The sequence below is a fragment of the Rhinoderma darwinii genome, chromosome 1 (assembly GCF_050947455.1).
Source record: "Rhinoderma darwinii isolate aRhiDar2 chromosome 1, aRhiDar2.hap1, whole genome shotgun sequence".
In the NCBI taxonomy this organism is placed as follows: Eukaryota; Metazoa; Chordata; class Amphibia; order Anura; family Rhinodermatidae; genus Rhinoderma; species Rhinoderma darwinii.
The window spans coordinates 392,896,747-392,920,284 of NC_134687.1; the positions used below are offsets into that span (position 1 = coordinate 392,896,747).

The 23,538-nt window shown below is 41.2% G+C and overlaps 1 protein-coding gene across 1 annotated transcript in view; it reads right to left on the minus strand.

Moving 5' to 3' along the window:
- The window catches only part of FANCC (FA complementation group C), a 334,367-nt gene that overhangs the window by 253,917 nt on the left and 56,912 nt on the right, over nt 1-23,538 (minus strand). Inside the window, exon 4 of the mRNA XM_075852374.1 lies at nt 7,448-7,542. Coding sequence (XP_075708489.1) covers nt 7,448-7,542 — 95 coding nt within the window. The remainder of the gene's footprint in view (nt 1-7,447; nt 7,543-23,538) is intronic.

A 23,538-nucleotide genomic window follows, 5' to 3' on the forward strand; every position in this document is an offset into this window, starting at 1 on the left:
AAGTCGCATGTATCCAAAAATGGTACCGATAAAATCTATACCTCGTCTCGCAAAAAAAACAAGCCCTCACACAGCTCCATCGACGAAAAAATGTAAAAGTTATGGCTCTCACAACTTGGCGACAGAAAAAATACATTCTCTTTCCAAAAGTAATTTTATTGTGCAAAAAGTTATAAAAAAGTTCTATAAATTTGGTATCGCCGGAATCGTACTGACCCGCAGAATAAAGGTAACATGTAGTTTATAACGTACGGTGAATGGTGTATATAAAAAAAAAAGTGGCACAAGCTGGGCATGACATTTGACACTGAATTGGCATATCTAGGGAAACTATTTAATTTGTACCTTCCGCAGCGCAATCATTTATGGAAAAGACACGTGGGGTGAAAATGCTCACTACACCTCTTAATAAATGCCTTGAGGGGTGCAGTTTCCAAAATGGGGTCACTTCTCAGGGGTTTCTTTTATTATTTCACATCAAAGCCTCTGCAATTGTGAACCAATACTTTATAAGTCGCCAAATTAGGCCTCAATTTTACATGGTACTCTTTCACTCCTGAGCCCTGTCGAATGTCCAGGCAAAAGATTAGGGCCACATGTAGGGTGATTCTAAAACAGGGAAACACCGCATAATAATTGAGAGCTGTCTTGTTATGGTGGCACAAGCCGGGCACCACATATTGGCGTATCTAAGGAAAAATTCCCATTTTCATTCTCCCACATCGTGTGCACACGAATTTCTGCAAAACACCTGTGGGGTTAACATGCTCACTACACCCCTAGGTGAATACCTTGAGGGTGTTGTTTCCAAAATGGCGTCACTTCTGGGGGGGATCCACTGTTTTGGTCCCACATGGACTTTGCAAATGCAACATAGCGACCAGAAACCAAATGCAGCAAAATCTGTACACCAAAAGCAAATGGCGCTCCTTCCCTTCTGAGCCCTGCCGTGTGCCCAAACAGCATTTTACGACCACGTGTGGGGTATTGCCGTACTCCAGAGAAGTTGCTTTACAAGCGTTGGGGTTCTTTTTTTCCTTTATTTGTTGAGAAAATTAAAAATTTGGAGCTAAAGCTACGTCTTATTGAAGAAAAAGGATTTTTTTTATTTTCACTGCCCAATTCTAATAAAATCTATGAAACACCTGTGGGGGCAAAATGCTCACTACACCCCTAGATGGATTCCTCAAGGGGTGTAGTTTTCTCAATGGAGTCACTTTTTTGGCGTTTTCACTGTTTTGTCCCCTCAGGGGCTTTGTAAATGTGACATGGCCTCCACAAACCATTCCTGCTAAAATGAGCTCCAAAAGCCAAATGGCGCTCTTTCCCTTCTAAGCTCCGCCGTGTGTCCAAACATCCGTTTATAACCACATGTGGGGTATTGTTTTACTCGGGAGAAATTGCTTTACAAATGTTGTGGTGCTTTTTCTCCTTTAGTCCTCGTGGAAATTAGAAAAAATTAGCTAAACCTACATAATCTTTGAAAGAATGACGATTTTTATTTTCACGGCCTACTTCCAATAATTTCTGCAAAAAACCTGCGGGGTCAAAATGCTCACTATACCCCTAGATAATTTCCTCAAGGGGTGTAGTTTCCAAAATGGGGTCACTTTTGGTGGATTTCCACTGTTTTGGCACCGAAAGAGCCCTTGAAACCTGACATGGAGCCTAAAATATTTTCTAATAAAAAGGAGGCCCAAAATCCTCTAGGTGCTACTTTGCTTCTGAGGCCGGTGCTTCAGTCCATTACCACACTAGGGCCACATGTGGGATATTTCTAAAAACTGCAGAATCTGGGCAATAAATATTGAGTTGCATTTCTCTGGTAAAAACTTCTGTGTTACAAAAAAAATAGAATAAAAATGAATTTCTGCAAAAAAAAAATGAAATTTGAAAATTTCACCTCTACGTTGCTTTAATTCCTGTGAAACGTTTAAAGGGTTAAGAAACTTTCTAAATGCTGTTTTGAATACTTTGAGGGGTGAAGATTTTAAAATGGGGTGACTTTTTGGCGGTTTCTAATATATAAGGCCCTAAAAGCCGCTTCACAACTGAACTGGCCCCTGTAAAAATAGCCTTTTGAAATTTTCTTGAAAATGTGAGAAATTGCTGCTAAAGTTCTAAGCCTTGTAACGTCCTAGAAAAATAAAAGGATGTTCAAAAAACGATGCCAATCTAAAGTAGACATATGGGGGATGTTAATTAGCAACAATTTTGTGTGGTATAACTGCCTGTCTTACAAGCAGATACATTTACATTTAGAAAAATGCAAATTTTTGCAATTTTTCACCAAATTTTGGTGTTTTTCACTGGTAAATATTGAATTTATCGACCACATTTTTCCACTATCATAAAGTCCAATGTGTCACGAGAAAACAATCTCAGAATCACTTTGATAGGTAAAAGCGTTCCGGAGTTATTACCACATAAAGTGAAATATGTCAGATTTGAAAAAATGGGTCTGGTCCTGAAGGCCAAAATGAGCTTGGTCCTGAAGGGGTTAAAACTGGTATATAAATGCCAGCCTTAGTAAATTTCCCTCGTAAATTTAATCCAAATATTTGTATACAATACTTAACTAAATGCAATAGTACACATGTTGGTTTTAAATCCTTCTGTCCGAAGACTAAAGCCCATAATGAGCTGAAAATTGCAGCCACGACTTTGATTTTGGCCTTTTATAGGGTAGTGAGATCTGATGACCATACATTTCACAGAAGGCAGATTGGTTACACAAATTTCTGTGACTGAAAATCTGTTTCCATTGATCTGAATTGGGTTATTTCTGCAGCATGTGCATGGATTTCTTCTACCCCTATTCAGATGAATAGAACAGTCGCAGAAAATTTTGCAAGAAATCTGCCGCGTGTGAATTTACTCTTAGGCCGGGTTCACACGTAGCGTAAATAATGCAGATTTTCTGCAATGGATTTCGTTTTGGAAAAATCCATAGCATACAGTAGCAGCAGAGTGGATGAGATTTGAACAAATCTCATCCACACGCTGTGTAAATGATAAGCGGGAAAAAAACGCTCATAAATTCACCTGGTGCATTTTTTTATTTCATTTTTCCCATACATTTTTTATTGAATTTTGTAAAATAACAATACCAAGACATATAAACATAAAGTAACACATACATTACAGGGATTCATATGCAATCAAGTAAAATATACAGAAGAACAGCTCTGTTCTACATATATGTATGACAGGAGATAAAAATTGATACAGAATATACGGACAACCATCGAAATATAGACCCTACATCCAGAATCAAGCAAAAGGGGAAAGTGGAGCTCAAGTCAAATCCGGGGCTAGAGCAAATTCGCTCCAAGGTTTCCAGGCTCTTTCAAATTTAGCTAGCGAGTGGGTCTCAGTAGCCCATGACTTCTCCATATGATAGGAAAACTGAACCTGATTAACTAACTCCGCATTAGTCAGAGGATCCGACAACTTACTACATTTACGTTGCTATCATAAGTCTCGCAGCCATTATGACATGCGACATAACTATACGCCCAAAGGCAGGGAGGTGTTCCACACCCAGAAAGCACAAGGCCAATCCAGGAGAAGCCACTATATTAGATTTCAAGATTTTAAAGAGGAGACGAAAAGTAATCAACCAGAGGGAGAAAACAATTGGACATTCCCACATGTGCATGTACGTACCCTATGCTCCACTACCCCTCCAACAAGACTCTGATGCAGAGCCTGACATTTTCGCCACACGTGCAGGTGTAAGATGCCATTGGAAGGCAATTTTCCTAGACATTTCCCAATGTATCGAGCTCTTAGAGGCTCTTCTCACCCATGCCAAGGCTTTAAACCGATCTTGAAGAGATATATCCAAACCTAGATCGATATCCCATGCGGACATATACGAGAATTTAGCAGTGGGTGTACGAGTAGTAAATAAGCCGTAAAATAGAGAAATGCCCTTAACCTTAGGGACTTTATTAGCATAAAACAGTATAGCCTGACATGGGAGAAACGGGCTTGAAACATCCACTGAAGAAAGCGCATGTCTGATACAGAGATACTTATAAAAATCTGTTCTAGGAATACCATAACAAGAGGATAAATCCTGAAATGATCTAAAAACTCCCAGGGGTCAATATTAACATGGTCTAACACTGAATACAAGTACCTAAGGGGCAGATCTTTCAATGAGCCACCATCGTCAACTGTATGGCAGCGAAGCAGATAAGACCACGACTGAATAGAGGCCTTAGCCCCCAACAGAGGAACCCTGGAGGAAGCACCAGAGGAAGAAGCCTTTTTCAAACAGGCTATGAGGGATGTGCCCACCGCACACCGTTCTATTCCCGCCCACCGCTTCCCACTTCTAAGCATCCACCAACTTTTCACCTGGTCTAAAATAGTCGCCATATAATACTTATAAAGGTCAAATTGGCTGGGGTGTCCTTCCCAGGTTTAGGGATAGTGACAATATTTGCAGAGAGCATCTCTGCTGGGAAAGATCCATCTACCGCCGCTTTGTTAAATACCGCTACTAAATGAGGTAGTAATAGATCAGAAAACCTTTTATAATATACATTCGTAAAAACATCAGGCCCAGGTGCTTTGAATAGCTTGAATGAAGAAACAGCCTTAGAAACCTCTGTGCTAGTGATAGGATCAGATAATGACCTCAGAGAATCTGAATCAATCGAGGGCAGCTGTACGCTATCTAAAAATGAGGAAATCTTCTGTTGGGAAGGTTTATAGGTAGAGGGATCTGAAGACTAATTATATAGCTCTTCATAGTACGAACAAAATTGTTCCGCTATTAACCGCGGGTCCACCACTTTGCTTCTCCCCTCTCCTTTTAAAGAGGCTCTGTCACCAGATTTTGCAACCCCTATCTCCTATTGCAGCAGATCGGCGCTGCAATGTAGATTACAGTAACGTTTTTATTTTTTAAAAACGAGCATTTTTGGCCAAGTTATGACCATTTTCGTATTTATGCAAATGAGGCTTGCAAAAGTACAACTGGGCGTGTTGAAAAGTAAAAGTACAACTGGGCGTGTATTATGTGCGTACATCGGGGCGTGTTTACTACTTTTACTAGCTGGGAATTGTGTATAGAAGTATCATCCACTTCTCTTCAGAACGCCCAGCTTCTGGCAGTGCAGACACATCCGTGTTCTCCAGAGATCACGCTGTGACGTCACTCACAGGTCCTGCATCGTGTCAGACGAGCGAGGACACATCGGCACCAGAGGCTACAGATGATTCTGCAGCAGCATCGGCGTTTGCAGGTAAGTCGATGTAGCTACTTACCTGCAAATGCTGATGCTGCTGCAGAATCAACTGTAGCCTCTGGTGCCGACACGATGCAGGACCTGTGAGTGACGTCACAGATCTGCACTGCCAGAAGCTGGGCGTTCTGAAGAGAAGTGGATGATACTTCTCATCAGAACGCCCAGCTAGTAAAAGTATTAAAAACGCCCCGATGTACGCACATAATACACGCCCAGTTGTACTTTTACTTTTCAACACGCCCAGTTGTACTTTTGCAAGCCTCATTTGCATAAATACGAAAATGGTCATAACTTGGCCAAAAATGCTCGTTTTTTAAAAATAAAAACATTACTGTAATCTACATTGCAGTGCCTATCTGCTGCAATAGCAGATAGGGGTTGCAAAATCTGGTGACAGAGCCTATTTAAGTGTGCAATTTTAGATCTCCCAGCAGAGTGTTTTACCTTCCTAGCTAAGGGGGCTCCAGCTCTATTGTTATGTACATATGAACTCAGGTGAAATTTTCTCAGGGTGTAATTATACCTAGATTGTAGCAAAGTTTGTAAACGCGTCCGCAAGCTACGTAAAGTGTGCATGTGAGATATCGAAGGGGATGCTTTATTAAGACTCTCTATTTAGGAAATCTTAGTTACCGTGTCTGTCACATCCTTTTCCCTCATCCGCTCAGCTTGGGCAGAAGCTTGGATGAAGATACCTCTCATGTAAGCCTTATGTGCATTCCACAAAGAGTGAGGGTTAGTAACAGATGGGGCATTCATTTCAAAGTAGGTAGTGAGGGCATCCTTAATTCTTGTCTGGTAAGCAGGATGACACAGGATGTAATGATTAAGCTTCCACTGGGAGGGAGGGGAAAAACTAAACCTTTCCTCAACAATTAATGAAACTGGAGCGTGATCAGACCAAGTGATGTCCCCTATAGAGGAACTGATAAGTCTTCTTCTTCCATATCAATATAAATACGTTTTTGGTTCATTCAGACTGCCCCGCCAGATTAAATATTTTATTATGCTCGAAATGGCCTTGAATACATTAGTATTGATCCATATAGGAGAGTTGGACAGGACATGCAGAAGGAGGACCATTTTTATGTGCAACAATAATAATGGTAATATATTAAGTGAGAGCAAGTGAAATGAATTGATTTACAGCTCTAGATATTTTTATTACAAGAGATTTTCCCCAACTCTATTACCAGCAAATTATTCTGCGGGAATATTACAGCATCATCTAATGCTATGATAACAGATTTTTTTCCAATTTATTTGCAAACCAGGGTATTTGCCATAATTATTAATCAGCTCTTTGACTGCTGAATTTTTAATATATAGCAGAATATCATCCGAATACATGGAGAGGTTTTTCTTCTTGTGTTCCATATTTCACCCCTCAACTCTGTTATGTTCCCGCAGCAAGATTGCCAATGGCAATCTTATCTTAAAGGGAACCTGTCACCAGAATTTCACCTATTGAACTTCACTTATCCCTCACTGGCCGCTTCTATCAAAAGTTCATTGCCGTTATCCCCTCTCCTAAACTCCTCCCCCGACTGTAAATAACCGTCTGCAAACATTTTGCGCTTTTTATCGTAATAATCCGGCGTCCCTTTGTGCGCACACACCAGAAGAGGACATCAATGCACAAGCGCAGGATTTTGTGTGCTGGGGGAAGGCGAGGAGCTGTCAATCAAAAGTAAGGAGGCCGGGGAAACGCGGAAAGACTTGAGGAATGAAAATATGACTTTTTTCAAACGAAGATTTGACTCTTTTCAAGAGAAGATCTGACTCTTTTCTGCTCATTAGCATATGGTGTGGGAACACTAAAAAGCTGAATACTAAAGCTACAGACCCGACTAAGAAGACAATTATAGGTTATATAGAAATGATTTTTCACCCACTACCACCAGGTTTTGCTGGTTTAATAGGTGAAATGCTGGTGACAGGTTCCCTTTAAAGACACAAATATTAACAAGTTAAAAAGTCCTCACTTTAATCAGTTCTATATATTGTATTGTGTAAAAAAAAAATTGGAGATGAGGCTTTAAAAAAGTATCGCATGAAAAGCACCTCTGAAATAAATCAAAGCAATATATAATGTCATTGTCAATTAACACTAGTTCACATAATGTGAGATTACAACTGGTTTAAAATAAGGCTTTATACTGCTGCGGTGTGTGCGGTCTTACCTTTATCCAGCTATTGGCATGTCTTTCTATGGCATTCTGTGGTTCACTGCTGTTCAAACAGCAAAGACAACAAATCAGCGTCTGCCGAGTGTCCTCTGCAAAAAACATGTATTTGATATATTTATATACGATACACAAACATACAAATTAGGCTCTGTTCACATCTGCGTTGGGGTTCCGTCTGAGGTTTCCGTCAGAACGGGACCCCAAGCAGACACAAACTGACACCGACGGATTTCAATTGTGACGGAGCCGGTGCCTGTGGTTTCCATTTGCCTCTTTTGTGCACCGGACCTGTCATTTTGCCGCAGATGCGAGTAGAGCCTTACACTACAGAACTCAACTTCAAAGTGACAAATATTTTTACATCCAGCTGAACTTTCAGCTTTTCGCACATATATGAATAAAAAATGTACACTTCAATTCAAATGTGATTTTTTATTTTCGGTCTTAACCCCTTCCCGCTGCAGCCACTTTTGACCTTCCTGACAGAGCCTTATTTCTCAAATCTGACATGTCACTTTATGTGGTAATAACTTTGGAATGCTTTTACCTATCCCATCGATTCAGAGATTGTTTTCTTGTGACACATTGTACTTTAAGTTAGTGGTAATATTTGGTCGATACACCTAAGTTGCATTTTTCTAAATATAAATGTATCGGCTTGTAAGACAGATAGTAATAACACACAAAATAGTTGCTAATTAACATTTCCCATATGCCTACTTTAGATTGAGGGACTCAGTTGTACAATACAAACCCCCATAACTCATCCCATTTTAAAAACTGCACCCCTCAAAGTATTCAAAACAGCATTCAGAAAGTTTCTTAACCCTTAAGGCATTTCACAAGAATTAAAGCAAAGAAGAGGTGAAATTCACAAATTTATTAATTTTTTTGCAGAAATTCATATTTAATTAAAAAAAAATCTGCAACACAGAAGGTTTTACCAGAGAAAAGCAACTCAATATTTATTGCTCAGATTCTGCCGCAGAAGCAAAGGAGCACGTAGAGGATTTTGGGGCCTTCTTTTTATTAGAATATATTTTAGGCACCATGTCAGGTTTGAATAGGTCTTGTGATGCCAAAACAAGGGAAACACCCCAAAAAAATACCCCATTTCTGAAACGACACCCCACAAGGAATTCATCTAAGGGTGTAGTGAGCAGTTTGACACCACAGGTGTTTCAAAGATTTTATTAGAATTTGGATGTGAAAATTAAAAATTTAATTTTTTTTCCAATAAGATGTCGTTTTAGCTAAAAAACAAACCAAATGTTTACCACAAGGAATAAAGAAGAAAAGCCCTATAACATTTGTAAAGCAACTTCTCTGGAGTACGGAAATACCACATATGTGGGCATAAACTGCTGTTTGCAGTCACCATCTCGCTTTTGCAAAGCCCCTAAGGTACCAGTACAGTGGGAACTTCCCAAAAGTGACTCCATTTACGAAACTACACCCCTTGAGGAATTCATCTTGGGGAGAATTTTGACCCCCACAGGTGATTCATAGATTTTATTAGAATTGGGCAGTGACCATAAAAAAAACAAATTTTCTTCAATAAGATGTAGCTTTAGCTCAAAATTTTTCATTTTCTCAACAAATAAAGGAAAAAAAAGAACCCCAACATTTGTAAAGCAAATTCTCCAGAGTATGCAAATGCCCCATATGTGGTCATGAACTGCTGTTTGGGCACACGGCAGGGCTCAGAAGAGAAGGAGCACCATTCGGCTTATGGAGCACAGATTTTGATGGATTGGTTTCTTGGCACCATGTCGCATTTGCAAAGCCCCTGTGGGACCAAAACAGTGGAAACTACCCAAAAGTGAAGGAGGGATGTGAGTGCTAGGGCTGTGCTGTGCTCCTCCTCCTTTATCCCCCTCCCTTCTCTCTCTGTGCCCAGCCAATATGCTTAGAAACGTGATGCCACTATGCTGCGTCAACATTAGGCGAAGAACAAGCGGACGCCGTGTTCCTCCTCCCTCCTAGCCCGGCCGCCTGGGAAACTATGTCTCCTTGACAACCAGGAATGCTACAGAATGTTCAGTGGAGCTACAGAGAGCCACACGCCACTAAACAGAACTACCGAATGGAGAACAGCTAGACCGACACAAAAGGGGAGAAGGAAGTCGGACATCGAATGCAGGTGCAGGACGCAATGGCTAACAGGGCACATACTGTATATTACACAAGGGAACAGTACGCCAAGATTTTGTGAACAACATTTTCAGAGATGTCATTGCTAAATTTTTGGTGTTATACCTTGAGGATATTTAATTTTTTTTTTCTCAGATGTGATGTGTTCAGCTATGTTTCACATGTTCGTTCTGTTTTATTGAAATTGCAGGAGACCCATTTCTCCACCAAGCTAGAATAATGCGTATATAAAGAACAGGAGGTCATCTATTGTCCCTGCTGCAGGATTCTGCATGGCACCTGTAAAGACACAGGCAATCCCCCAATTGGGTTCAACCCAAAACTCTGAAAAGGCTAGAGATTTTTGCTGTTTGCCAACTATTACTGTAAAGGATCTGCGAGACACAGCTTCTGTGTCGACGCCCGTGGTTAATCAGTCTGCACCTGCTCCTAAGTCTGATAGAGTGACTCGATCTGCTACCACTCAGGCTGGTAGGCTCAGGAGTGGTATGTAATGACGGGGTAGGGAGAAGACAGGTGAGCCCTAATCTACCCGCCACTCAGTCCCCGCCTACCTGCACGGCCCGTCCTAGGTGACGGCGTACAACTGGGCGCACATATTGAGCGCACATATTGAGCGTAGGGACCGTCGCCCAGTTGTACGCCGTCGCCTAGGACGGGCCGTACAGGTAGGCGGGGACTGAGTGGCGGGTAGATTAGGGCTCACCTGTCTTCTCCCTACCCCGTCATTACAATTACAGCAAATTTTTAAAAGCTTTTCTGAGTTGGCAAAAACTTTTACTGAATGGACTAGAAAAGGAGCAATTGTATCCGAGTGGAAAACTGAGGCAGTAGTGGCTTTTGAGAAATTAAAGCGGTCTATCATGTCAGCTCCTGTGTAGTCAGACCCACACCAGCATTTTATTGTTGAGGTAGATGCCTCTGAGGAAGCAGAGGGAGTAGTCTTGTCTCAGAATCCTACCATGTTGACTAAGTTGAGTTCATGTGCGTATTTCTCCCAAAAGTTCTTTCCTGCTGAAAATAATTACGACAAAGGGAACTGAGAGTTGTTGGTCATCAAATTTAAGTTAAGGCATTTTCTGCAGGGGGCTATTTATCAAGTAATTGTCTTCATTGATCATAAAATATTTTGTATCTTGAAGAGATTAAATCCCAAACAGGCTAGGTGGGGGTTATTTTCATTTTACAGACACGTTTAGATCAGGTAGCAAAAAAGAAAGGTTAATGCGTTTTGCAGAAGTTTTGTTCCTATGCAGTTCGATGACCTCGAGAAGATTCTAATTCTGCCTGAGAGAATTGTGGTTTCTGCGAACTGGCTGGGGAGATTGAGGCCTCCCAGCAACTTGACCTGAGTCTACTCCTGCAGAGAAATTGTTATACCTTCCCAACTTAGGTTTCGAGTAATATAAGAAGTGCATTACTCTGTTTTGACGGGGAATACGGGTACCTCGGGTACTTGTAGGCTAGTATCACTTTTATTTTGGTGGTCTATGTATGTACAGGCTACAAAGGCCTAGGTTTCTATTTGTAAAACCTGTGCCTGTTCAAAATAAGCCCGAACACTGCCCCCTTATATATCTATGGATTTTATTATGGATCTTCCAAGTTCTGATGGGAAGACTGTTATATGGGTTGTGGTTGATCGTTTTAGCATGCGGTTTTACACCTCTGACCTAACTGTCAGACTCTGGCCAGACTCCATCCAACACATTATCAGACTACAGGGAACTCCTAAGAATATTATCTCGGATCATGGTACCCAGTTTATTTAGAAGTTTTGGAGGGCAATCAGTGCTAGAAGTGTAGCTCCTGTTGTACTCTCCTTGCCAAGCAGACATGGGGCATGGATAGATGCTCCTGTGTGCGGTTTCTGTGGCAACTGTACAATGCCTGGAGAGTATCGCGAACTGGACAAATTCTAACTAATATGTGTTGTGCACAATACTTTAACCTGTCATTCTCTTCCGATTATCGTTCTGATAACCAACTGAACGCCAGAATCAAATACTAGCTCAATATCTGCAGAGTTCTTCCCGAGTTAGCCCTAAATATATTTAGAGCGCTCTGGTCAATCCTAGAGGGAGCCCCTGACGTCTGTCCATATATGGACAGTGACATCAGGGACTCCCTCTATGAGCGGAGTCCCCAGCCAGAGTGTTGCCAGTGCTTTGGCTGGGAATTCTGCTCCTAGAGGTAACTCCTGACGTCACTGTCCATATACTGACTGAAGTGAACAGCATTTGTACAGCAGTCTGTACAGCAGTTGAAAATTGAGGCGCATTTTTTAACAAAATTTACTCTGCTGAAATTTAGTGGCCCATTTGACAACTGCAACAATTCCTAATTATCTTTTTATACAAACAATTGTCTTTTGGTGAAGATATGCAATAAAAGGAAAACTCCACTCCGAACAACAAATTAGGACATTCCATAGTTAAAATCTACATAAAATTACGAGCACCTTTGCAGATACTTTGCTTTACTTATTTTGTACTGATGTCAAATTAGTTTACTGTTAACAGAGCACAGTGCATTGTGGGAGCTCAGATTGCACAGTTGCAGCTACGCAGAAAGGCCCCATAACTTTTAGCAGAGTGGAGCTGAACCACTGTCTGTTTTTAGTGATAATCACAGCGTCGCTTGCAACTTTCCTCTCACATAAAAACATGGTGTGGATCCCTAGTCTTAAAATGAGAACTATACATTCAGTAACTTTATTAATAAATCAGTTATTATTTTACAATGACATACAGTAAGATGACTTTGCATTGTGTGTTTTTGAAGACTTAAATAAAAAATATTCAAAGCAGTTGTAGTGTGCACAGCTTGTATGTACACTTTTATACAATGAAGCCAAGAGTTAAATGGGGTTCCACTATTAAATATCAGATGAATTGTAAAGATTAGAAAAAATGAATAATATTTGCCAATTACATGGTGGTAAAAAAAACGATCCAGTGAAGAGTTTTATGACATTTACTTACCTAGTATGCCACTTGGTGTTCAAAGTGTATAGCAAAGTGCAAGTTCTTCATGACTTGAGCGCTGGTAGACATGCATGCTCAGTCATTCTCCCCACAGTCAGAATTCCCTGCAGAGCAGCCAATAGAAATCGTTTTGTGACTTGCTTGTCAGGGAAGGAGTAGAGTCCTATCCGGGTATAGTGTGATGTAATCGGCGCATGTGCAGTAGAGCCGATTCGACCCGTGAAACTTCAGTGCTGTACTGCGAATGCTCAGATTCAGAAGACGAGGCGTGCTTGGGAGAATACAGAGCCAGGCATGATCATGGCTTCTACACTGCCTGGTCTTGTCAATCAGAGAAGGGAGGGAGGGACGGACTGGGGAGAGAAGGTAGAGCTATTTGGAGCAACGGTGACGCCCTCGTTGCTCCAAACAGCTAATTTGTATGTTAAGAATAAACATATATTTCCAGTACATTCCACATGACAGCACCACAGGAGGTTGCCCTATTGACCTCTGTAGGGAAAGGAAGACAGAGAGGTTAAAAGGCCCCTCCCACCACCCACTTGCCAGTGTTCTTCCTGTCCCTACAGGGTCAGGAGCAGAGAGACGTCGCTCCTGTGTTACTGCAGGGGAAAAAAAAAAATATCTCGGGCAGGGGGCAAGATCTGGGGGTCCGTGCACTCCCTTCTCTTCCCCCTAAAGCCTAGGCTAACACCCCTCGAACGAGAGGTCCCTTAGCTCCCAACCTAAGACACCTACCAGAGGAGTCCTAGGCAGGGTTCCGGTAGTGTGTGGGGTTCGGGATTCCCAAGCAGGCTTCGGCCTGGCCGGGTGACCAGGCGGGGACCGGCAGTTCCATAGGTTTGGACGCACCGGCAGGGATCCTCATTGCGCCGCATAGCAAGCCTCAGTCGCCGGCTATGAGCGGCTGCACCTCCACGAATAGCCGACCGGAAATGACGTCGGGCTACTTCCGGTCCGCGGCCATCTTGGAAGGCGGGAAATTCAAAACGCCTGCATTTAAAGGGACACGCACAGGTATATAGTTAGAGCTGATACCTCTAACTTGGATTGATTTTGTGGATTGCATATTGCATTGCCTGTTACCTGTCGCGGTATGGAACTTCCTCGTCCTGACGGAACTCCAGATATGTCCCAGGGTCACGTGAGTCTCACCCTTGGGGTAAGGGTTATGACTCCTTATGTATGCACACCATACTTTACCTACCTTATGTTTTCTCTAGGATAAAGATTCCTCTCAGGGACAAACTGATAAAAAGAAGGTTAAAATATGTGCGACTTGTGCAAAAAAATTGCCACAGTCACATAGGAAACAATTGTGTATGGATTGTATATCAAAAATACTAAAAGAGGAACAACCAACGTTTATGTCTGAACTTAGGGCTATGATTCGTGAAGTGAGTCAGTCAGTAGCCTCCCTCGGCCCTCCTCAAGAAACTCCCTTACACTCCCGGGCAAAAAGACCACGGATTGAAGTGGATCAAAAATATTGTCCTCCTTCTCAGGGGTCTGACTCTGAGCAGGAGTATTATTACCTATCGGAGGGTGAGTTAGAAGAAGGAGAGAAACTCGTGCCTTCAACTTCATCCACTGAAGAGAAAAAAAATTTCTTCTCTTCCGAGATGTCTGATACCTTAATTCAGGCAATACGGGAAACCATGGATATTCCCAAAGAAGACCAACCACATACCATCCAGGATGAGATGTTTGGGGGTCTAACGGAAAAGAAAACAAAAGGTTTTTTCCGGTAAACGAAAATCTCAAAAGAATGGTGACAACTGAATGGGAGGATTCAGAAGAAAGGCTCTTAATTTCAAGAGATTTTAAAAACAGACTTCTCCTTGATCCAGAAGACACTAAACCTTGGGATGAGATCCGAAGAGTAGATGTCCCAGTAGCCAGGGTTGCTAAAAAATAAACGCAATCCCATTTGAAGATTCCTCTCAGTTGAAGGACGCCATGGACCGAAAGGCAGACGGGCTACTGAAAAGAGCGTGGGAATCTTCCTCTGCTTTGATCTCGACTAATATCGCGCCACATCAGTAGCAAGAGCAATGTTTATATGGTTAAACCAGCTGGAGACCTATTTGATGATGAAGCCATCACGACAAGACCTATTAGAATCTCTTCCCTTACTAAAGATGGCAACCGGATTCTTGGTAGACGCTTCAGCGGAATCTATTCGATTTGCTGCCAGGAATGGGGCTCTCTCAAATGCTGCTAGAAGAGCATTATGGATCAAAATGTGGTCAGGAGATACGAAGTCCAAGAACAAATAATGTTCTATCCCGTTTACAGGGTCTCTGATGTTCGGTCCTCTCCTGGATAACATGCTGGAGAATGCAGCAGATAGGAAAAAGGGGTTTCCTGAAGAGAAACAAAAAAAAAAAAACCCTGTTTGGGAGGTTTCGCCAACAGAGGGAACCTACCTTACAGAACTACAGCGGGAAAGGGAAGTCCGGTCGCTGGAGTTACCCCAAAGGAAGAAGGGGTCGCGGATATCTCCTTAACCCCAATAGTTCATTTCAGCCCTCAAAGCAATGACGCCAAGAGCGTGGGGGGAAGACTCCTACAATTTTATCCCAAATGGTCGGGAATAACCCAGAACCCCTGGGTTCTAAAGATCATAGAAGAAGGGTACAAAATAGAATTTTCCTCCATTCCTTCACCCAGTACCAAGCAAAAGACCTTCATCAGATCCTTATCCGGGATGTCCAGAAACTACTCAAATTGAGAGCCATTACTCTAGTTCCCCACAACGAAAAATTCAAAGGCCACTATTCAAAAATCTTCTTAGTCAAAAAAACAAACGGTTCCTACAGGACAATAATCAACCTGAAGGTCCTAAACAAGTGGGTGAAATATCGAAAATTCAAGATGAGTCTATCAGATCGACTATTCCTCTAATAAGGGAAGAGGCATCAATGTGTACGATAGGATGCATATTATCACGTTCCTATCCACCCCGCTTACCAGAGATTCCTCAGATTCGCGATTCAGAACAGTCCTTCCATTCTCCACTTCCAGTTTGTCTGCCTCCCTTTCGGCATTTCCTCCGCCCCCAGAATTTTTACAAAAATTATGGCAGAGATCATGGCATTCGTAAGAAGTCAGGGCATAGTAATTATCCCATATCTAGACGACTTCTTGTTGACGGCAGATACTCCGTCTATCTTAAACAGTCATCGGTCACAGGTTCATTCCCTACTACAGGAATTGGGATGGATAATCAACTTTCAGAAGTCAAGTCTTCCTCCCCAAAAACAGAAGGTCTTCTTAGGAGTACTACTAGACTCCTCCCTTCAACATTCCTTCCTCCCAAGAGAGAAACAAATACTCCTACTGGCAGAAGGAAATTTAGGGGGAAAGACGCCTGTTCCATAAGGGAATGTATGCGGATGTTGGGAATGATGACGTCTTGCATCCAATCTATTCCATGGAGTCCATTTCACTCCAGACCCTTACAGAATCTGATCTTGTCCCAGTGGGATCGAAAACAGAACTCCCTGAATTCAAGAATTCAAATTTCAGAGACTGTGAAATGATCCCTCCTGTGGTGGCTCTGCACAAACAACATAGACAAGGGAGTCCCTGGAGAATGGTCCCTAAACAGGGAAGTCTTTCTGTCCTTAACTCGAAGATGGGGTTATCCACAAATAGACCTGTTTGCCACGAGGAAAAACTCCCAAGTAGAGACATTCTTCTCCCTAAATCTCAGAGACAACCCATTGGGAGTAGATGCATTGTCCCAACCCTGGGACATGGATCGGGCCTATGCCTTTCCTCCGTTTCCTCTAATACCAATGGTATTAAGAAAAATCCAGGAAGATTTGACAAAGCTCATCATTATTCTTCCCTATTGGCCAAAAAGAAGTTGGTTTCCAATCGTAAAATACCTAGCGTTGGAAGACCCTATCATGCTCCCAGTCAAGGAGAATCTTCTCTCCCAGGGTCCCTTATTCTTTCAGGGAATAGAAACTCTGAAGTTGTCAGCCTGGATCCTGAAAGGCAGATCTTGAGAAACCACGGTCTGTCAGATGAGGTAATTTCAACTATCTTATCAAGTCATAAAGAAGTTACCTCAAAAAATTTGGAAGAAATTCTGTTCCTGGAATGGAGACCCAGGACCAGACCCCTCTTCTCCCAACATCGCGAATCAGAAGATTCACTCAAGCGGTCCCTAAACTGAAACCTTCCCTAAAGAAATCAGTTCCTACCTGGGATTTGAATGTAGTGTTAACGGCTCTTTGCGATCCCCCCTTTGAGCCGCTCGACACAATTAGTATGCATTTTTTAACTCTAAAAGCTGCATTCTTAGTCGCTATTACTACAGCAAGAAGGATTGGAGAAATCCAATCTCTGGCGGTCATAGAACCCTAACTAAAAGTACAAGAGAATAAGATCATTCTAAAGCTGGATCCTTTCTTTATTCCAAAGGTATCTACTGTATTTCCAGGAATCCATCATGACAGCACCCTTACGTTCCCTCCCTTATTGAAATTCTGATTTGTGCAAGTAACATGTCAGTTATTATCCCTAGAAATAAAATAGGGTTGCATCCATCCTGGTGTAATAATTGAAAAACACTGGCAAGTGGGTGGTGGGAGGGGCCTTTTAACCTCTCTGTCTTCCTGTCCCTACAGAGGTCAATAGGGCAACCTCCTGTGGTGCTGTCATGATGGATTCCTGGAAATACAATTACCGGTAGGTCTAATTCCTATTTTCTGCAATGAAGCAACGCATCAGACAAAGGAAAACAGCATTATATTCAGTTGAGGTTACACCATCATACTGTGCTGAGCTTTTATAGGTACATTTCTGGTGACGGACTCCCTTTAAAATAAAAAAAAAGCACAGAACACACAACGATGAAATGTGCATTGGGCAGGTGGTAGTTAACTTGGTCTGTATGTCTCATCTTACTTGTATTCATTATGCCCGTATACCTTTGATTTTGTCCAGCAATACATTTGATGCATTTGCTGTACTAATTGCTATACTTATGATTGCACTGTGTACTTTACATCCAGGTCTACGCACGAGTTATACTATGGATTTAACTAAACACTTTATTTTGGTTATTCTGCATAACCTATAGTGATACTTACTTTATTACTCGCACATTACACTTTATTAAGGTTGTTCTCCGTGGCCTATATTGATAATTAATCTGCATACACTGTAATACGTTTATCCTGCATACTGGGTGACTTCTGGCATGTTTATATCCTCGATGTTAACAAAATATTTCTTGTATGCAATGTCCTTTCAATTATTGTGTGTTTTATTATGCAGTGAACTAATATGATTTATGCAGAGCATGAGCCTGTTTTGTAGGTTATGCAGATATATAAAATGATCAATATTACTGCAAACATAGAACTGAATTAAAATGTCCAGGCCTTTGAAGTTCAAATTATTATTAGAGTTCAGTTTCTAAGTTAATAAAAGGTTTTATAAATCTGCACTAAATACTACTATGGCGGTGCTATTGTAACACGTGGGAATTGCATTCCCAAGTAAATAGGGCCATTGTATTGATCTATTGTACCTGGGGCCTGAATGTCTTGTGATTTATTTGATACTGTATCTTTAGGTGCTGTCTTGCATTTTGGAGTTGTGGCTCATTTATATTCCTTCCCCCTCTACAGGTGGCACTTGAACAGTCTGCAGACCTTATACTATTATAAAGTGTATTTTCATGCCAACATACACAGAGGAACTGCAAAATGATTTGGAGGCAGCCTGAAAGCAGCTGTTGGCATAAGACTACTAAGTGGTCTTACAAAAAATTATTAAAATACATTTTGCATTCCAAAAAAACAGAAAAAAAATCATTATTTCTGCAAACTATGACGGTGAGGACTTGTGTTTAGTATTTTAAAGCCAATAACTAAAGTAAATTTTAAACTATACAATTTCCTAAAAAGGACTGTATATTGTGTAATATTGCAGCAATTTTTCTTTCATTAGCAACCTGTGCAACTAAGATAGAAAATAACTGCCCATAATGGTTAACGCAAGTTACTTTAATTGAACTTTGGTTTCATAAAATGCTTAAAAATGTTAATGCTGATGTAAAACAGTCTCATGCAATAAATGTCTAGCTGGCCTGTAGGCCTTTTGTGACCTCCTGCTGGTAGCATCTTTGCAAATCAGTAATGTTTGGTGGATTCAGTGGACTCCGTCACATCACTTCCTCAGCAGGCTACAGTGTGAAATGAGAGGAAAAAAAAAACGGACCTCATTTTTATTTTTCCCATTTAAATCACTATGTCCTTCCAGTGTGGTCAGTCAGGTTTTTAGGCAGGAAACAAATCAAAGTCTATTCTTTAACAGCAGACATTTAAACAATAGGATTATGATTTCCTGCTTCACAATGAGAGAATAACTCAACCACTACACCACAGTAGTAAAATTGATTTTAACTGCCTGCTCTGCTCCCCACACACAGAATGCATGCTCAGCATATAAGCATAAAGCGGGGAGTATGTTGAGTATTGTAATAAAAGGAAAAGACTGGGGGGGGGGCGGGGGAATGTCTCTGGCGTTTCTAAATATGAAAAGTAGAAATAAATACCTCAAACGTGCTCGATTCTTTATTTGTCTAAGGAAGAAAAGATAACTTCCAGCTGTTAAAGACCCCGGGAAGCGGCTGTATGTTGAGATTGTGTAAAAATAATACAGAGATGATATAAAGGGTGACAGATAAATGAACCATCTGGGTTTCAAAATTAGCAAAAGGTAAAAAGAGTTCAAGCAAAAAACTATTTGGGTGTAATGACTTCATAGAATTATGTTATTGAGTGTATTCTATAGAGCATTTTCAGAGAGAGGGAAATGTTTGTCGATATGTTTACTCTTTATTTATAAAAAAAAAGTCAAAAATGTAAAAACATTTGAAATCCTCTACTTCTAAAATGGACAATGATACCACACAAATTAGTAAATAAATACGGTTTACTATTTGTCTTCTTGATGTAGGCATAAGGTTTATAAGTTTACTAGCAGTTTTTCAAATATTCAACAAAATTTGCAAAACATTTTTTTAGGCACTACTTCAGTTTTGAAGTGGCTTTAGGGGTCTATATGTTAGAAACCCCTCATAAGTCACCCCATTTTAAAAACTGTACGCCTCAACGTATTCGAAAAGCATTTAGGAAGTTTGTTAACACTTTAGGTGTTTCACAGAAATGAAAGCAAAATGGAGGTACAATTTACAAATTTCATTTTTTCTGATAATTTTCAATTTAATTCATTTATTTCGGTAACACAGCAAGTGTTAACAGAAAAACACAACTCAATATTTATTACACAGATTCTACAGTTTTCAAAAATATATATCACATGTGGCCCTAGTGTGCTACTGGGCTCAAACACCGGCTTCACAAATGAAGGAGCACCTTGTGCATTTTTTTTTATTAGGATGTTTTCCAGGCAACATGTCATGTTTGAAAAGGCCTTGAGGTGCCAAACTATTAGATATACCCCAAAACACACCCCATTTTGGAAACTATACCCCTCAAGGAATGTGTCTAGGGGTGTAGTAAGCATTCTGACCCCACAGGTTATTGTCACGGCGCTGGGTGTGGACCCACTGGGCCGTACCGCGTAGCGGGATAGCAGCTGGCCAAACAGGTATATGCAATGTCTAAAGTTCTGAAAGGATACCTGAGGCAATGTAGACAGTAGATGTGTTTTCAGGCTAAGATGAGGCTCCGGCAGTAGACAGACACCCGGCAAGGTGCGACACAGTCAATGCAGCGGAGCCCACAACACAACTCCAACTCTTGAAGGCACAGGGGCACGGTAGCACGAGATACAGGGTACAGGCAGTAGGAACGGGGAACACTAGGAACTGGAAAACACTTAGGAGACCATTTGCAAAGACAAACTAGGGTAACACAACAATGCTCAGGAAATGATTGGGAGGGCAGAGCCCCTTTTATAGTCCAGAGGCATTCTGGGCTAATTTGCAGCTATTCTGCATGTGCGCGTACTGGCCCTTTAAGGCCGAGCACACGCGGGGCACGCACCCTGCGGGAGCCAGTCTCAGAACCTGAAATTGAGTGCCGGCGTCTCCCAGGAGGGAGATGCCCCCCGGCACTCACTCGTCCATGACCGCGGCCGTCAGGGGGTTATTCAGGACGACGGTCCGCGGCCATAGACGTTACAGTTATTCAGAAAATTCATTAGAATTGGGCTGTGAAAATTAAAAAAAAATAATATTTTTTCAATAATATGTCGTTTTAGCTGAAAATTTTTCATTTCCACAAGGAATTCAAGAGAAAATACCCCATAAGTGTTCATAAACTGCACCTTTTAGCTTTTGGAGCACAGAATTTGCTTGAATAGTTTTCTGATGCCATGTCGCATTTGCAAAGCCCCTGATGTACCAGTACAGTGGAAGCCCCCAAAAAGTGACCCCCATTTAGGAAACTACACTCCTTAAGGAATTCATCTGGGGTGTAGTGAGCATTTTGACCCCACAGGTGTTTAAGCGAATTTATTAGGATTGGACTCTAAAAATTGAAAATTATTTTTTTTTCTAATATGTAATTTTAGCTCAAATTTTTCATTTCCACAAGGACTATAGGAGAAAAAGCACCGAAATATTTGTAGAGCATTTTCTCCTGAGTACAGCAATTATCCATATGTGGTCATAAACTGCTGTTTGGGTACACGGCCAGGCTCAGAAGGGAAAGAGCGACATTTGGCTTTTGTAGCGCAGATTTTGCTGAATTGGTTTTGGGGACCATGTCGCATTTGCAGAGCCCCTGAAGTACCAGTATAGTAGAAATTCACCGGGAGTGATCTCATTTTGGAGACTATACCCCTCAAATAATTAAATTAGAGGTGTAGTGCGCATTTTGATCCCTCAGGTGTTTTATAGATTTTATTAGAATTGGGCCGTGAAAATGAAAACAAATTTTTTTTCCAATTATATTTTGTTTTAGCTCAGAATTTTTCATTTCCACAAGGAATACAGTGGAAAAGAAACCCCAAAATTTGTTACACAATTTCTCCTGTGTAAGGAAATACCCCAAATGTGGTTGTAAACTGCAATTTGGACGGCAAGGGTCTAAAAAGAAAAAGCGCAATTTAATCTTTGGAGTGAAAATTTTACAAAATAGATTTTTGACGCCATGTTGCAGTGCGTTGAGGTACCAGTGCAGTGATGACCCCACTACACCCCTTTGCGCTCAGCGACGTACCATTCCATCGTGCTAAGTGCATCGTTCGCGCTCAGCGACAAAATAGTACATCGCGGGAGGAACGGCCATTTCGGCCGTCTTCCCGACACATACAGGAGCTGTGACAGCTGCTGTCTCGTACAGCAGTTGCCGCAGCTCCTTCAGGGGGTACCGATCGCTGTGTCCCCGCTGATTAACCCCTTGGAAGCCGCGTTCAATAGTGATCGCGGCTTCTTAGGGGTTAAAAAAAGTTGTGTAAAAATAAAAAAATAAAAGTTTTAAAAGTAACAAAAAGTAAAAATCCCCCTTTTTCCCTTATCAGTCCTTTATTATTAATAAAAATAAATAAACTATACATAATTGGTATCGCCGCGTCCGTAACAGCCTGAACTACAAAAGAAAATAATAATAAACCATACCAGAATCACAATTTTTTGGTCACTTCACTTCCCAAAAAATTTTATAAAAAGAGATCAAAAAGTCGCATGTACCTAAAAATGGTATTGATCGAAACTGCAGTTCATTACGCAAAAAACAAGTCCTCACACCGCTTTCTTGATGGAAAAAAAAAACGTTATGGCTCCTAGAATATGGCAACACAAAAAGTAAATGATTTTTTATAAAAAGTATTTTATTGTGCAAACGCCATAAGACATAAAAAACCTATAAATGTATTGTATTGCCGTAATCCTATCGCCACGCAGAATAAAGTTAATATGTCATTTATAGCGCACGGTGAACGCTGTAAGAAAATAGAATAAAAAAACAATAGTAGAATTGCTGATTTTTAGTCACCACGCCTCTTAAAAATAGAATAAAAACTGATCAAAAAATCATATGCATCCCATGAAAACTACAATGAATTCCTCAAGGTTTCTAGTTTCCAAAATAGGGTCACTTTTGGGGGGTTTCCACTGTTTTGGCACCACAAGACCTCTTCAAACCGGACATGGTACCTAATAAAAAGGAGGCCTCATAATCCTCTAGGTGCTCCTTTGCTTCGGAGGCCGGTGTTTCAGTCCATTAGCACACTAGGGCCACATGTGGGATATTTCTCAAAGCTAGAGAATCTGGGCAATAAGTATTGAGTTGCGGTTTTCTGGTAATACATTCCGTTTTATAGAAAAAAATTTAACAAAAAGGATTTTCTGACAAAAAAACTGAAATATGTAAATTTCACCTCTACTTTGCTTTAAATTCCTGTGAAACACCTAAAGGGTTAATGAACTTTCTAAATGCTGTTTAGGATACTTTGAGGGGCCTAGTTTCTAAAATGGGGTGTCTGATAGGGGTTTATAATATATAGGTCCCTCAAAGCCACTTCAGAACTGAACTGGAACCGAACAAAAAAAAACAAAAAAAAGAGAAGAGGCTTTTTCTTATACCACACCCCGATGTGCCGTATGGCCGTGTCCAGAATGCGTTATGAGGCAATACTTCGCTTCTTACATTATACTGATAATGAGCCGTGCCCGCCCTGAGATAACCCCAGTTTTGACCGTTTGTATAAATGGAGACCCCTATTAACCATTTCAGTGCCCGGTTTTCCCAAGCATACACCCCCGAGCAGTGTATTTCTATTGATGAGTCCTTGGTACATTTTAAAGGGGGGCTTCAATTCCGCGAGTACCTGCCGGGTAAGAGGGCAAGGTATGGTATGAAGATGTATAAGCTGCGAGAGTGCATCAGGGTATACCTACAAATTTAAGATATATGAAGGGAAGGACACCAGTATTCAGCCCCCAGAATG